The sequence below is a fragment of the Pan paniscus genome, chromosome 4, assembly GCF_029289425.2.
Source record: "Pan paniscus chromosome 4, NHGRI_mPanPan1-v2.0_pri, whole genome shotgun sequence".
Classification (NCBI taxonomy): domain Eukaryota; kingdom Metazoa; phylum Chordata; class Mammalia; order Primates; family Hominidae; genus Pan; species Pan paniscus.
This window is the reverse complement of record NC_073253.2, coordinates 76,687,519-76,704,935: the sequence shown is the minus strand read 5'-3', so window position 1 is coordinate 76,704,935 and position 17,417 is coordinate 76,687,519. Positions and strand designations below refer to the sequence as shown.

The 17,417-nt window shown below is 38.9% G+C and overlaps 1 protein-coding gene across 1 annotated transcript in view; it reads right to left on the bottom strand.

Annotated features, from left to right (window-relative positions):
• The window catches only part of ADAMTS12 (ADAM metallopeptidase with thrombospondin type 1 motif 12), a 384,174-nt gene that overhangs the window by 79,222 nt on the left and 287,535 nt on the right, over window positions 1-17,417 (bottom strand). The window contains exons 15-16 of the mRNA XM_003818504.6: window positions 13,477-13,721; window positions 11,887-12,025 (exon numbers count right to left, since the gene is read on the bottom strand). Of these exons, the coding sequence (XP_003818552.3) occupies window positions 11,887-12,025; window positions 13,477-13,721 (384 nt within the window). The remainder of the gene's footprint in view (window positions 1-11,886; window positions 12,026-13,476; window positions 13,722-17,417) is intronic.

The window sequence follows — 17,417 nt, the reverse complement described above, 5'->3', positions numbered from 1 at the left end:
TATTTATGCATTTAGTAAACTATATGATCCTCATTCTAGAGTATCCATCTCTCAATTCCAATAATTTAATTCCATTAAAATCATCTGAATTCATCCTCCTATTATCTTTATGAAGTCCTACATTATGACAGATCAATATCTGAACTTGGTTGATCCTACCTGATCATTATGGTGGACAAAGTCAGATGGATTAGCACCAAGATGAGTGCACTTTGAAAATGTTAAGTAAGTATCTGACTCTGAGTTTCCAAAGAAGTGTATTCTGCTTTCTAAATATCAGTATATGGTCACAAATCAGGGTTATAGCGGAATAGGTGCTTCTATTTATGAATCTCATGCTTTACCAAGGATATGTGGACATTATCTCAAGCATGGTTACACTGAGCTTCAGTAGGAATACTACTGGATAAATCCTGTAGGAACTAGTTTCAGTAAACAGAAGTATCTGCTCCATGCTAATTTATTTCCAATGAATGTGATCTAGTTTATAATTCAGTTTAGAACAGTCAAACAATCTCCAGGAACTTTGTAGGCATGGTCTTTGCAGTTTTCAATATTTGCTTTTCCTACCAGCACATGACATTTTTTGAACAAAGGGAGAATGACTTAACTCCAGAGAGAATTTACCCAGGAGATAAAGGAAAAGGAGAAGCCCAGGGTAGGGCAGGAGAAGTGTTCTCTCTTTTGTGTAGGCTACTGTTGTACCTACAGGCCCCAAAACGCAGAATCAAGATCACTGAACACAAAAATGGCAAAGGTCACGTTCAGAAGTGAGGAGCTATTTTCCAGCAGTAGGGCCATTCCAGGACACAGGAAATTTTGGTTAGACGCTATTGTGACTGACAGAACTCTGCAGTACTAAGGCTGCAATGGGGCAAAAAGGTGGCTTTTGCATCTCTCTAAAAGTGATCCTGAGCTTTTGCCCAAATATTTTCTTATAAGGAGTCCTGAAGCTTCCTGTGGAGATGAATATCTGTGTCAAGCCATTTCTGCAGATGTTTCTTCACAGATAATCTATTGGCTGAACTTTCATTGGTGATCTTTTGATGGGTGACTCAGATAAATTACTTTCATTAAGCCTTCCGCAATGCATGGTAATTCTTTTCCAAGTTTCCTGAGGAGTAGTCAGTCCTAAATTCCCCTAAAGTCAGAGCGTCACTCCCCATGGTAAGGCAGAAGTAAAAGCAAATGCCGCTGAGGGGAGAGAAGAACAGATACTGGCTTGGAGACAAAGCTGTCACTGGTGTTCTCTGAGAGTGCCCTTTACCTCTGAGCACTAAACTGTGGAAAATAGGCTGGCTCTCATACCAGTGAGCTCAGTTTAGACTATTGTCTTGCCAGTTTTTCACATGGATCTCTGATCTAGAACAAAGGTAATATTTTAAAAATTCAAAATAAGAAAACAACATCTTAGTGAATTTATGCTTAAATACTTTGTTCCAAATGTGTAACAGTAATATATAACATATAAACATGTAAACAAAATTAGATTATAAAATACAAAAAATAAGGCACCACACTCAAATGTAGTCAAACAGCCCTGCAAAATACTGAGCAGAACTTAAGTGAAGTGCTTAACTTAAGCAGAGCTCTGTCAGGCTCCTGGCCTTGTTAGTGTCTTACGACCTTCTTAGGCCTAGAACTCATCAAGAGTGAATGCAGTTAATATAAGTATGAATTTATATCATATTAAGTAAACTGTAACCAAGGAACGCCAGTACGGCTCAGTAACAGAAAATCTATTCATGGAGTAACCAAATTAGCATATTAATAGATATAAAACATGATCATCTCAGAAGATACAGAAAAATATCAGATTCAACACTCGTTTATAATGAAAGATGTCATAAACTAGGAATAGAAGAAAATTTATTTTCCCTGATAAAAATCATCTGAAGGAGCAAGAATGAAGTGGGCAGATCACCTGAGGTCAGGAGTTCGAGACCAGCCTGGCCAACATGGCGAAACCCCGTATCTACTAAAATTACAAAATTAGCTGGGTGTGGTGGCGCATGCCTGTAATCCCAGCTACTGGGCAGGCTGAGGCAGGAGAATCACTTGAACCTGGGAGGTGGAGGTTGCAGTGAGGGGAAATTACGCCACTGCACTCTAGCTTGGGCAAAAAGACCAAAACTCCATCTCAAAATTAAAAAAAAAAAGAAAAGAAAAGAAAAGAAAGAACAACCCCCCACCACCCCCCTACTTAGCACAATCACTCTTGAAGAGTTTTAGGCCTGGGAAGTTAGCAAGACAAGAATTCAATTTCTAATCAAGAGCTCAGCCGACCTACCTGCTGGCTCCATCACTTTATCCGGTATATTGTCAATGTCACCATGAGACAGCAGTTCTAAACAATCATGACAAATCCTGGTCCTGAAATGAGGCTCTGCAGTGTGGTCAAGTAAAACTGCAAAAGTATTAGAAAGGGTGGGGTGCATACAGACAGAAGATGGGAGAAAAGAGGCAGGAGAGAGAAAAAAGAAAAAGCCACTAAAAGGAAATTACACTCTAATCAAACCTGTAAATTATAATTCCAAAATACATTTAGAGAAATCTAATGCTAAGACAAGCTACAAAGTAATTAGAATAGGAATCCACTCTGGGTGAAATAAATTTGATAGGGCACTCTGATAAGCTTTAAAATAAGCATGTTACTGCCTTTGGGCATTTTAATTAGACATATATAAAAATAAACTCTTCTTCAGACCTGTTTCTTGTTATATGTTCTTTGTCGCAGTGAATGATACCACCATTTGGCTACTTACCCAACGGAGCACACAGAGTGTTACCTTTCAGTCTTCCCTATGCTCAAATCACTGTCCACTAATAGATAAATGGAATCAACCACTGAGCCGAGTCTAGCCTATTTCCTAAAGAGCTCCACATTTGTACAATTTTTCCATCTATGTCACTTTAATTTCAGTTCTAGCCACTGTATTATTTCCCTTGACTGCTGCAAAAACTTTGGATATCTTCTCCTTACCTCTTGCATTTTTCTCCCACACAGAAATAAAATGTTGAGGATGTTCAAATAAATTTTAAAAAGATATAATTTCTATTAGTTGAGCATAATAAATTGTAAAAATGGAAGAAACAAGAATAGATAAATATAAAAATGACAACTGGAAAACTTGGGGAAAATATAGTCATTGAAATAAAAAATGCTGTGGTGAGGGTAAATTCTAGATAGGACACAGTTGAAGAGTAAGTGAGTGATGTTGAATAAAGTTCTGAGGAACTCAGAGTTCAGTTTGAAAGGAAAAAATACTTGAAACATATAAAAAGCATTTAAGATGTATACAGGGTAAATCGAGAAGTTTCAGCATTCATGTAATAGGAGTCACAGAACAGAGAATAAAGAGGATAATCAATGAGTAGTATTTAAATAGATAATTACTAATAATTTTCTGGCACTGCTTTTTAACAATTACATTTTACATATATTCATTCGTTTAATTCTCATACCAACCATACAAAATTTCTCACATTTATAGATGAAGAAATTGAAGCACAAATAAGTTATACAAAGTTATATAGTTGATAGCTGGTTAAGCTGGGATTTAAATCTGAACAGTCTGGTTCCAGAGGCCACAATCCTCTCTTTTTTTTGAGATGGAGTCTCGCTCTGTTGCCCAGCCTGGAATGCAGAGGTGCAATCTCGACTCATTGCAACCTCTGCCTCCCCAGTTCAAGCAAATCTCCTCCCTCAGCCTCCCAAGTAGCTGGGACTACAGGCACACATCACCACGCCCGGCTAATTTTTGTATTTTTTGTAGAGATGGGGTTTCACCATGTTGGCCAGGCTGGTCTCAAACTCCTGACTTCAGGTGATCTGCCTGCCTCGTCCTCCCAAAGTGTTGGGATTACAGGCGTGAGCCACTGTGCCCATCCCAGAGGCTACAATCTTAATGAACTACCATGACATACTAATAGAACTATTTATTACTTAAGAATGAGAAAGAGAGCCATGGGACCAGGGAAGATTTTATACAATTGCAGGAGACACTTACTTGAATGCTTCTCTATCTTAAAGGAAAATAGTAGCCAGTCAACAGGAAGAAAGAATAATATAAATGAATGAGAAAATAAGGAGTACCTATTGACCCATATGGTCAAGAAGTGTGAAGAAACTGTAAGGATGAGTTGCCTTCATGCACAGACCACTGCGTGCCCACTCTAGCCACTTGATCTGCAGACAACCTACCTTTGAATGCATTCGTGAGTCCTATGTGAGGACAGAAGAATGAAGAAAAATCTCCCCCACCTAACCAAAGTAGGACTGACTAGAACCTGTGGAGAAATTTCTTTGGAAGCAAGAACAGCAATGGACACAAACCATTGTTATTCTTATTTTATATAAAGTTGCAGAGAAAAAAGAGGAAAAGTAACCCAACTCATTTATGAGCCTTCTATAACTTTGATACCCAGCTGAACAAGGAGAGTGCTGGAAGGGAATATTAAAGATAGATCTCATTCATGAATGTAGATGCAAAAGTCCTAAGTGAAATATTAGCAAACAGAACTCAACAGTGTATATAATACATGTATGAATTTATACCACATTAAGTAAGCTTTGTCAAAGGAATGCCAGTACAGTTCAATAACAGAAAATCTATTCATGAAATAACCAACTCTTTTAGAATATTAATGGAGAAAAACTATATGACCATCTCAGTAGATGCAAAAAAAATTAAACAGATTCAACACTCCTTTATAATAAGGTAATAAGCCAGGAATAGAAGAAAATTTTTTTTCACCGATAAGGATCATCTGAAGCATTCTTCTCAAAGTCAGCAGAAAGGCATACATATCTCTTATTGTCTATTGGGATCTATTCCATTCAGCACTCTGTTACAGGCCCAATGCAATGCAATGCAATGCAATGACTTCAAAAAACAAAAAGTAAAACATCTGGAAAGGAGATAAAAATTTTCTTATTACTGAAACAAAAATTCAAAAAATTCTACAGACAAACAGAACTAATAATAGAGTTCAGCAAGATTGCCGGATACAAAATTAAAACATAAAAATCAAGAGCATTCCTATGTATCTCTAAGGAGAAAATAATTCTTAAAGAATCCCGAAGACCTGAATAGAGAGATCTATTGTATTCATACCTTGGCTATTCAGGCTCTTTTTTGGTTCCATATGAATTTTACAATAGTTTTTTTCTAGTTCCGTGAAGAATCTAAATGGTAGTTTAATAGTAATAGCATTGAATCTGTAAATTGCTTTGGGCTGTATGGCCGTTTTAATGATATTGATGATTCCTTTCCATGAGCATGGAATGTTTTTCCATTTTTTGTGTGTTATCTCTGATTTCTTTGAGCAGTGTTTTGTGGTTCTCCTTGTAGAGATCTTTCACCTCCCTAGTTAGCCGTATGTATTCAGACCCAGGAAAACTCAGTTTTAAAGGCATCAATCCTCACATAAGTAACATACAAATTGATCACAATTCCAGTAAGGATTTTCTTGGAGTTTTACAAACTGATAAATAAGCAAAGGCCAGGAATAGATAAGAAGATTTTTAAAGAGAAAGAACTAGATAAGGAATTTTAATACTAACACATATATAAAGCTGCAAAAATTAGAGAACTAGATCAATGCAACAGAATAGGAGCTGGGAAATAGACCCACACCTATAAGCAAATTGGATAAATGCCAGTGAAAGAGCTTCCAGATGGCTGAACACATGGAAGTTCCTGGAGGGTGGAGCACCCAGAGGGGGCATGGAAGCTCTATCACCTTTCCACACACTTTGCCCTATGCATCTCTTCATCTGTTTCCTTTGTAACATTCTTTAGAATAAACCAGTAAGTAGCACTGTGCCACACCTGGGAAGGAGGAAAGACACACAAAAAGCATCAAGCACAGAACCTGTCATCCAGGAGTTTACAATCTGGCAAAGGAGATAAGACGTGCACACAAATATTATAATTAAAATTACAAGTCGGCAAATAATCAGAGGTAGATGAAGACGGAGTTCGATCATTTTAACAATAGAATTCTGTGCTTTAAAAACCAAGCTAATAAGATTTTAATGACTACAATTCCTAAAAAGTTGGGTCTTTTTACAGATGTGCTTACAAAACTGGATGGAAAAAGGAAAACAGAAGAGAATCATCACTTATCACGCTTAGAGTTCTCACAGATGGGATGCAGTGAGTTTGTTGAGATGCAGTTCCTTTGACTCTCTGATAGTGGCAAAGCATCACACAGCTGCCCCAGAGAGGCCACAATGAACCCACCTTTTCACGTGCAACTGCAGGAACAAGAGGAAAGAAAACCAGTTCCACCCAGAGGTACAGACAAAGAAAAGCACCCTCCCAAGGAGCCTGAATGGTAAGTGACCATGGAGAGCATCACTCGGTCAGAAAGGCAGGTGAGTTATTAGCTTAGTCCCGGCCCTCCTATTTAATGCAGGACAGTGGTGATGTTTAACAAACCCTGGCTGTGGTGATAAGCCTAGGATCTGATGGAGGAAATCCAATTGAAAAGCAGCCAAGGGAAACAACAAGCTAGAAACAGATGTTCCAGCTACTAGGATACGCACATATTTAACCTGAATTACATGTAGGTGGGGTGGGATGAGAGCATTCACTTCTGAGTACTGTCTAGAGATTTCACCTCCTCCCCCATACAGATATTGTCAAGTGCAGTTATAGCCATCGACATCAGTTTTGTCAAATTCTCAGCAATTTCTTTAAAGTAAGGTATTAAAATAATAACAGCTTTAAAAGTGCCAACAAGGAGGGGTTGTCATATTAAATAAATGTGGTTGGAATAATTGATTATTCCTAAGGAAACTGGATTCCTACTTTACACCTCACACAAAAAATAAGTTTAGGTGGGTTAAACTCCCTATGTGAAATTCAAAATCTAAAACTTTTAGAAGAAAATATAGGATCATATCTACATATAGGATAGAAAAGTATTTTTAGTTAAGACACCAAAAGCACAAACTTTAAAGGGAAAACACACGAAATTCATTATAATAAAAATTTAACTTTTTTTTTTTTTTTGGAGACAGGTTCTCACTCTGTTGCCCAGGCTGGAGTGCAGTGGCAGGATCTTGGCTCACTGCAGCCTCAACCTCCTGGGCTCAAGTAATCCTCATGCCTCAGCCCCCACAGTAGCTGGGACTACAGGCGCCCACCACCACCACCACCACACCTGGCTAAGTTTTGTATTTGTTGTAGAGACAGAGTTTCACCATGTTGTCCAGGCTGATCTCAAAATCCTGGGCACAAGTGATTTCCTGCCTCACAAAGTGTAATACTTCTACTTAATATGAGTTCTGCTTAACGTAAATAAGTCAACGTAAACAAAGTTTAAAAGACAAGGCAAAGACGAGAACAGAGACTTGCAACATTTTTGGTTCATATTGCCCTTCATGTTTCAGTCATTTTTCATGTGGCCTCTATACAAAATAAAACATTTAACAGTTCCATTCATTAAATAATTCAGTCTTAACTTAATAAAGATTTATGGTCCAACAACTTAGTAACCATCTGAAAAAATAATACATATAAATTGAAAAACAGGCCAGGCATGGTGGCTCACGCCTGTAATTGCAGCACTTTGGGAGGCCAAAGTGGGCGGATCACCTGAGGTCAGGAGTTCGAGACCCACCTGACCAACATGGAGAAACCCCGTCTCTACTAAAAATACAAAATTAGCCAGGCATGGTTGCACATGTCTGTAATCCCAGCTACTCGGGAGGTTGAGACAAGAGAGAATCACTTGAACCTGGGAGGTGGAGGTTGCGGTGAGCCGAGATTGAGCCATTGCGCTCCAGCCTGTTCAACAAGAATGAAACTCCGTCTCAAACAAACGAACAACAATAACAACAAAAAAGAAACACAAAATAGTATTTTTGTTTCATTTTAAATTAACTTGATGAGGTGTGTGCCTCTATTGGATACTGTACAACTTTTCAAATCTTGGAATGAGACACCATATTTCCGGTTTCACGTCAATTTTCAGGAGGTACTTGATTTTTTAATCACAGCAACCACTGAAAAACCAGTTTCACAAACATAGAATGCCATTGAAAAGAATGTAGTATGACCTAACCTTGAACTACCTCGAGCAGGTAGTAGACACATGATGTCCAAGAAATGTTAACTCCTGCTGTGTTTCCCTTTAACATTTCATTGTTTCCCTGGAAAATTTAAAATATTCCATGGCACCCTATGAGTTCACAGATTTACTCCTATGATATGCAGACTGTATGACCTAGGCATTTTACTTTTAGGTATACATATTAAAGAAGCCCAAATACTGAGGTAATGAGGGAATAATCATAAGGCATTCATTACAGAATTGCAGAAATATTTATAGCTGCAAAATAGTAGCAGGTATAAATAAATCATGATATATTCATGGAACGGAATAGTACACAACCCTTAAAATAAATGTATGAGAGACTGGGCACAGTGGCTCATGCCTGTAATTCCAGCACTTTGGGAGGCTGAGGCAGGTGGATCACTTGAGGTTGGGAGTTTGAGACCAGCCTGGCCAACCAACATGGTGAAACCCTATCTGTACTAAAAATACAAAAATTAGCTGGATGTGATGGTGCATGCCTGTAATCTCAGCTACTCAGGAGGCTGAGGCAAGAGATCGCTTGAACCCAGAGGTAGAAGTTTCAGTGAGCCAAGATCGTGCCATTCCACTCCAGCCTGGGTGACAGAAAAAAAAAAGTACTAGAGCTACTTTAATCAATGTGGATTTACCTCAAAAGCACAATGTTGAGGGAAAAAAAAGACAAAGCATGGTATAGTGCATATGATACTATTTGCAGAAAGCTTAAATGCCTGAGAAACAATCCTATATAATGTGTATGGCTATACATACGCATAGTAAAAGTATTTAACCATATACATGAGAATAATAAACACTAGTTTCACGACCCTAGTTAACCCTGGGGAAAAAGTGAAGGAAGTGGATGTGGAATGCGCTTCTTGATTGTAGTTGTGGGACTTTTTTTTTTTTTGTCTTTAATAGTAAAGATTGAAACAAAATGGTAAGAGCAATAAAGCTGAGCGGTTACTACAAAGGAATTTGTTATTACATTCTCTATTTTGCTAGTATGTTTGAAATGTTTCTCAGTAAAACTAAAATAACACAATAATTAAAAAAATAAAATGATTGCTGCCACCTATTTGTAACCCATTTACTATGGAAATCAATTTGGCAATAAGTTAATATTATCTGGTAATTTGGTATAAGTCAATTATCAGAATATTTATATTCTTTGAACCTAGAAATTTCACACAGAAATTAAAACTCAGGAGACCATTTTTTTACACAGGTCCCTAAATGCTCATCAGAAGAACAGCAATAAGGAATTGGTTAAGGAAATTTTGCTTTATCTTTTCAGCAAATTAAATGCATCCTTAAAATTGATAGCTATGAAGATTGTCTAACACATGAAAAAGTATCCGTATTGTGATAAGTGAAAATATATGTGTGTAATGTACATAAATGCATCCATATACACACACCTATATATATCTATGATTAGAAAAAAATGCACTGAAAGGAAAGAAAAGCAAAGTAGCAAAAGTGCATGTGTTAGAGTGGTGACAATTTTTCATGTTTCAGTAATGTGTTTAACTTACTTTTACAGTGTAGAAAGTTTTAGCATAAATAAAATAAAAATCCATCACTGAATGATTCAGTGTTTCAGGCAACCTTCCAATGTTAACATTTAGCAATGTGTGTCCTGTGTGAATAATAGCATTTCATTCTCTATGTTTGAGAGTATTACAGTGGATATGCTGCTGTCTTTCTCCTTTGCCAGAGTAAGATTCGCCCTCACTCAAACAAACAGTGTGGCTGAAGTTCAGGTGAGCATGTGAGCATTGTGATCTTTCCCATTAAGGCTTAGTAATCAGAGTGACATTTACCTAGGTAGGTGGAAGTGCTGCTGAAGGCTTAGGCTGTAACAAAACCAAATGTCTGATTTACATCTGGTGAGAATGTCCAATTTCCTAGCTGACTTCAGATGTCTTTTTATGATCACTGCACACATCAGCCACTTATCTCTTGATTCCTGATGTTCTGAAATATTGTGTGTGTGATGCAAAGGGTCCATTCTATCTTGAAACAGAAGTGAGTGGAGGATGTTCTTGTTTCTTTCAGGAGTCCCTGCCATCAGCACTGGCTGTTTCATTCCATGGTGCCCTGAGACAAATGACTTAGAGCTTAAACTTGTACTTCATAGAAAGATGAGAACAAAGGGGATGACAAATCGACAAAGTATTTATATCTATAGTCACAATGACTTCATTTTCCTCCTGTTGCTCCTCAAGGGAAATTTTTTTCACCCACTTATTTTCTGCTTAAATTGCCTTCACCTAACTCCAAGCCCAGTCCCTGACCCTGAGCAGTGGTGGGCAGTATGTTTGGAAATGCTAGAGGCAGTGGTAGGAATGGCAGGACTGACTCTCCTATCAACACCGCTCATGGCTGCTGCCACAGACTGCACCTTTGACCTTGATAGATTTCCAGAGGGTTAGTTAGCATTGTTAAATATCACATAATTTAATTTTATTCTTATGAATTCTAAAAGCTAACTTTGGCTTTCTGTGCTGAAATGGGGAAAGAAAGAAGTTGATAATACAAAAATTGTTTATAAGGTTGATGGTGCACAACTCTCAGGGGTGGGAAAGCCAGTGCAGGTGCTGCAGAGACCTGTTAAGTGAGAGGGAAGCCTGTGGGAGAGTAGGCCATGGTCTTCTGCTCCATTCACTTGCTTCAGTTTTCTTCCCTTTTGCTACATCACCAATTCTGGCACATCACTCTGCAGCTGTCCTAGTTTTGCAGGTTGCAGTTACAGCCTAGAGGCAAGAAGTTTCAGAACAGACTTGGACGTGACCCAAAGGAGAAAGAGAGGTAGAGGCTTTTGCATATGGCAATATTACTAAAGCCCCCTAAATGAGTGATATAGCCCCAAGTATTCAGCAGGCCCTGACTCCTGCCTTCATAGGGCTTGGGAAAGTTCATCCAGCACTGCAGCAGAGATTCCATGCTCCTCAAATGTCCACGTACCCCTCCATAATTGCCAGCCTCCCTTTGCAGTTAGATGGTGCCCATGTGACTAACGCCAACCAACGAGATGTGAGTGGAAGTGACTTGCAGCACTTCCAGGCCAAGGCTGTCAACAGAGCCAGGGTGCCTCTCCCATCTTTCTTTCCTTACGGGGCAAGCTGGAAGCCATGTGTTTTGTATGTCTTATGTAGGAAATGAAGCAGAGTCTTCTAACCTGCTTCAGGCATACAGTGGGTTAAAAATCAACCTTCATTGTGTTGAATTACTAAGATTTCAATTTTTTTGTTCTTGTGGCAGAACTTATCCCATCCTGACTAGTACATGGCAGCAAGTGAATCTCTCCAGTGCTTGATTTTGTGAGAGTAAGCTACTCCTCTGCTATATGTATAAAAATGAATAAACAGGAGATGGAGAAAGAGCACTGGGTTAGGAATCAGAAGAGCTGATTGTGGTTTGAATTTAGCCATGATTTATGGTACACATTTGAGGAGTTGTTCCGCTTTTGTGGTCTTCAGGTTCTCAACCAGAGCATTGGTTGTTAATGCTTTTTGTTTGACACGTAACGAAACATTCAAACAAAGGTTTTACTGAAAACTTTTATCAACTTTTTAACCAGCTCAATAAAAGGCCAGTATATAGAGCTGATAAAAGAAAAACTGCCTCTCTTCAAACCATGCCCATGTTCACTGTCCACAGAGGCCCCTGGCCATCTCAGTGGAGCCCTGCAGATCCATGGGCAGAGAGCACAAAGCAAATCACTGGTGTAATCGCCTCTACGACCTGCTCTGAGGCTGGCATGGCTTCATAGTGAGAGCGGCTGTTTCTCACCTGTCCCGCAGGTCACACTGCACTCTGTCCAGTGGCCATACTGCCAGAAGTACATCTGCTGCTCAACATCATTGTCAAGGCCATCTTTCTGGATTGTGTACTCATACTTGATGCCAGGGTTAGTCACCTGGAATAGAAGCTAAAAGGCAAGAGAGGGGTCATGTCAAACTGTCATGACTTTATGCCATAAGCCAGTCATGTAAAAACACCACAAAATGTCAGTCATCTAAAATTAGTAATGGGAGCATGCATTGGAATAAAGCCATTAAATAGATCTATACCTATGTCTGTGCCTATGTCTATACCTATGTCTGTGTCTAAGTTCATATCTATAGATCTACATCTACCTCTATAGCTATATATTTTCCATCTAATTATTTCTTGGCTGGATTCACATGGGAATTTCAGTTCACATAAATGAGGAGATCAAATCATATGGGGAGTACTCTGTGGAAATGGCAAGGAGTGTTCTTTCCAACAATAGGCTGATAGGTTACTTTGTGTTCTTACGCACTTACCAGCTTTGTGAATATAGGTAAATGCCACAGTTTGCCCATATACAAAGTGGGGATAATAAATAGTGCCTATTTGTAGGATTGTTGTGAGGGTTAAATGAGTAAACACATGGAAAGTGGTTAGAACAGTGGCTCAGCGAATGTTAACTTGTATTATGTTTGTTATTGTTGTCTTACGATGGCTTTCCCTACCTCTCAGGCTACTCAGTATCTTTAACAAATAGTAGTTCTGAGCTAACAATGGTCATGGACTTTAGCTTAGGTATGCTGCTCTTGGGATCTTCCCCTTACTTCCCTCTCATGCAGGCAATCTACTTATCACATGTTTAAAATTGATTCATCTTAAACATAGAGGCATTGGATTGGTTGCTCCCTGGGACTGGGGATTCCCATGTGTTAATCCTTGCCTGTGTCAGAAGCAAAGTCTCCTGACACTCATGGATCACAGCTGCCACGCTTGACCTTCAGCTTCTGTGAGTGCTCTGATCTCTGGCTCGAAAAGGATGTCTCTCTAACTTTAGACTGTGGCTGGATCTAACTCCTTGGCCATCTGTCATCCTCAATCTGCCTTGCTGCTATTGGTATATTCATTCCACTCCTTTTCTACAGTTCTGTGCCCAATATGAAAGATAAATTTCTTGTACCTTTGAAGAGCACATATTGTATTCTAACTCCTCCTTCCAGCAAGAATTTCACAAAGCCAAATGCTTTGCTTGAGGACAACACAGAGTAACATGTCAGTTTATCCCCACTGTTGGAAAGCTACTTGGAAACCCGTGCCACAATGACAATAGACTTCAGGAACAATCACCCTCAATTAAATCAGCCCAGAAGCTGAACTCAAACATCCCAGTGGGTGGTTTTAAAGCACCTTGCATTTTGTTATGGGGGTTTCAGCAATATCTAGGCAATAAAGGATTAACAGCACAAACTAATATCTCATTCCCCTCCCTGCTCCTTGCTAAAAGAGGTTTTAAAGATTCTGACTTAATGTCCCCTAGCAAGTACCTTGGGGAAAAAGGAGAAGTATTCTAACTAGCACACATGTCAGCAGTTTCCCTCCTTTCTGCATTACCTGGATCCACACAGACTCATTGGTGGGACCTGTGGCCATCAGCTTTTCCAGGTCTCCTTTCCTGTCATACTGAAAGACAGTCCCTGCCAGCTTATAGTTCCCGTTCCACTGGATAATAAACCCTCCATTCAGGTAATATTTTTCAGGATCTTCACTCCTGATGGCCAGGAAGTTTCCAGCTCCCTCAATTTCCATCACTCTTATGTCCCTTGCTCCTTTTGGAATGAGCCCAATGTCAACATAACCTAAAGAGAGAAGACACAATCATGAAAGAGGCACGCCAGCTTCTCAGCTGAATGCAATCTGTTTCTGACCCATTGTTAATCCTCTTTCCAGCCTCCCCATCATTTAGTGACCTTGCTGGGTGGCCACTGGAATTGGCAGAAGCACTACTTATGGGGGATTTTCGAGAACTTGGACAGGAACAGAATTCTCAGGAGTTTTGTGACTCAATATGTGCCCAGTTTTGTAAGGAGGGGTGAAATAAGAGCAGATTGGACTCTGAAGCTTTTGTGGTTGATCTAGCATTTATTTTTCTGTAATTTTATGTTGATAGTTCAAAACCCTAAAGCTCCTTGCTAGCTTCCTGCTAGTATCTCTGCTTCCCCCTTTGTTGCTACTATTACATTAGACTTCCTGAACATTGCATTGGATACATACTTTTCCTCACCCCCCTTGCCAGCAGGTTAAAGACAGACTCTTAGAAGTAATGTAATCCTAGCTTCCATTCATTAAGAAAATCCTGGAGGGAATCTCAGATTGTTTGCCACCTGGCTATCTTGAATACAGCCTATGATGAGGAACTCAACTCTGAGTACAGCCTTTTATACTGTTGGACGATTCTATTCATTAGAAAGTTTTCTTTCTCATTTTTTCTTTTATATATCACTGAAATAGGAACTTATAATTTATTCTCTTGTGTTCTAATTCAGCCTTCTGAAAAAGCATCATAGGTTGACATTTACTTAAAGATAACAATCAACTCCAGCCACAGTCTTATTATTCCTGTTTAATGGTCATTATGGTAAGAGGCATACTGGTGAAAAAATTAACACTTAGTGGTTGCCAGTGTTTGCCAAGCTCTATGCTAAACATTTTATGCCTTCACTTTCTTTATGATTCTTGAGAACCATTCCCTAATAAAATGGAAAGAACATGGACTTGGAGGTTGGCATTGTGAAAGGAATTCTGGGGCAATGGGAGTTGAAAGACTTGCATTCTAGTCTCTGCGTTTCTGCAAATCAGCTCTATGAGTTTCATTGATTCATCTAACTTCTTTGAATCTCATTGCACAGAAGGGGATTGAATGATGACGTCTGCGGTCCCTCTCAGCTCTAATAGTGAGTGATTTTTCTCTTTTGCAAGTTAACTATTCTTTGTTCTTTCAACTTTTTTTAAAAAAATATAAAATACAGTTTTAAGACACTGATGATCTTGGTTATTTTTCCACTGGATATGCACTAGGTTATTTGGTCTGATCAGCAAGCCCTTCCTCTTTGTCACCTGAAAGTGCCTCAATTTCTTCATCTTCCTCTGGCGCTAAAGAAGTATGGGGTCCTAGGGGTCAAACTGTGTCCTGTCCAGCAAGAATAATTTGCTCTGAAACTGGATACAGATCACAACCTCTGCCTCATTTTTCAAATTGGCAGCTCTCATCCAGAGGAACAAAAATGTGGTTTGCGTAGTATTTAATTAAGTTCCATTTGGCTCTCAAACACTTGCCTAGAACAGCTGATTAAAACCACTAATGTATGACCACCTCAGGGAAGATATTGATCACATGTAATCGAGGCTAATGGTTTTAAAAAATAAATGCCCTCCGAGTGTTGCTATCTGCAGTCATTTTCATACTTAGGATGTTGCATGCCTTTTCATATCAGAGCTCATGCAGGTAAATGAACTGGTATGAAATACTGTGTCTACCACCTTGCTCCTTGCTTTTAAAAAATAAAAACCTAAATAGAAAAAAAACAATAAACAACAGTGTTTGCTTTTTATTCTTCCACTTAAGAGAGAAAATCCAAAACTAGAAATATTTATTATGGGTAGATTGAAAGAGGCATATTTAACTTACTGCTTCTGAATAGCTTGTAGATAAAAGAAGGACCAGTAAGAATAGCTCCAAAGTACAAGTGGCCCTTAAACAACACAGGGGTTAGGGCACTGAGCCCCTACGCAAGTAAAAATATTTGTGTATAATTTTTGACTATCTCCAAACTTAACAACTTGACCAGAAGCTCTACCAATAACATCAACAGTCCACTAATACATATTTTTTGTGTTATATGCATTATATATTGAATTCTTATGATAAAGTAAGCTAGAGAAAATAAAATTTTAAGAAATTCATGATGAAATGTATTTACTATTCATTAAGCAGAAGTGGATCATCATAAAGACCTTCATCCTTGTTGTCTTCATGTTGAGTAGGCTGAGGAGGAAAACGAAGAGAAGGGGTTGATTTTTCTCTCAGGTAGAAGAGGTGGAGGAAGTGGAGATGGAGGAAGAGAGGCAGACACATTCAGTGAAACTTTGCAGAAATTCATTGCAATTTCTGTCTGACATTTTGCTTTTTCATTTCTCTAAAAGTGTTCTATACGGTACCAATCCTTCTTCCACCATATGCTTTAGTTTCAGTGTCTGTATCACAGAAGAGTCCATGTCATATAAGAAATCAAAAGCAGTCTTGAGTAATCAGAACCCTTCTGTTAGACTGTCCAATGTCTATTTGTTTTCTGGCACTGTTTCTTCTCCATCTTCTTTCTGGGACAGTCGTCTGGTCCTGGTTCGGAAGCACTCTCTTCATCAATTTGTCTTCTGTTAATTCCCCTGGTGTGGTGTCTAGCAACTCTTGAATTTCTCCAAAATCCATATCTTGAAACCCTTCACCCCCGCCTTTCTCACATATTCACAATCTCTTTCATGATTTCCTTGATTGTCTCTGTTACAAGTCCTGTGAAGCCATCCACAACATTGGGACACAGTTTTCTCCAGCAGAAATTTACTCTTGGGCTTGATGGCTTTCATGGCATTTTCTAGGACAATGGCATCTTCAACGTTGTAATCCTTCCAGACTTTCATGACATTTCTATCAGCGTTCTCTTCCATAATGTTGACACTCCTTTCCAAAGAGTATTGGGTGTAATGAGCATAAAAGATCCTTATGACCCTCTGGTCTAGAGGCTGAATTAGAGACATTGTGTTTCTGGGCAAGTAGGTCACTTTGATGCCTTTGGTGCTGAGTTCATGGGTAGCCAGGGGCATTGTTCAATATCAAAAGAACTTCAAAAGGCAGTTCCTTACTGGCAAGGTACTTCCTGACTTTATGGACAAAGCATCAATGCATCCAATTCAGAAGAAGCATTCTCATTGTCCAGGCCTTCTCCTTGTACAACCAAAAGACTGGCAGCTTGTGTTTATCTTTTCCCTTCAAGGCTGTTAGGTTAGCTCCTTTACAGATCATAAACCAGACTGCATTTGCATAAAACAATAGAGGTAGCCTATTCCTTCCTGCCTTAAATCTGGTATTCGTTTATCTTCTTTACTAGTAAATGTCCTTTTTAGCATTTTTGCCCCACAATAGGGCACTTTCATCCACATTAAAAATCTGTTTAGGCAGATTTTTTTCTCTTCAAGGATTTTCTTAATGGCAGCTGGAGACTCATCTGATGTCTCTTGCAGAAGCTGCTTCTCCTGTTATCTTGACACTTTTAAAACCAAACCTCTTTCAAAAATTATCAAATCACACTTTACAGGTATTAAATTATCCAGCTTTTGGTCCCTCTCCTTCCTTTTGCTTTAAGTTGTCATATAATAACTTTGCTATATATGTATGCATGTATGTATGTATGTATATATTTATTTATTTATTAATTTTTTTGAGATGGAGTCTCGCTCTGTCACCAGGCTGGAGTGCAGTGGTGCGATCTGGGCTCACTGCA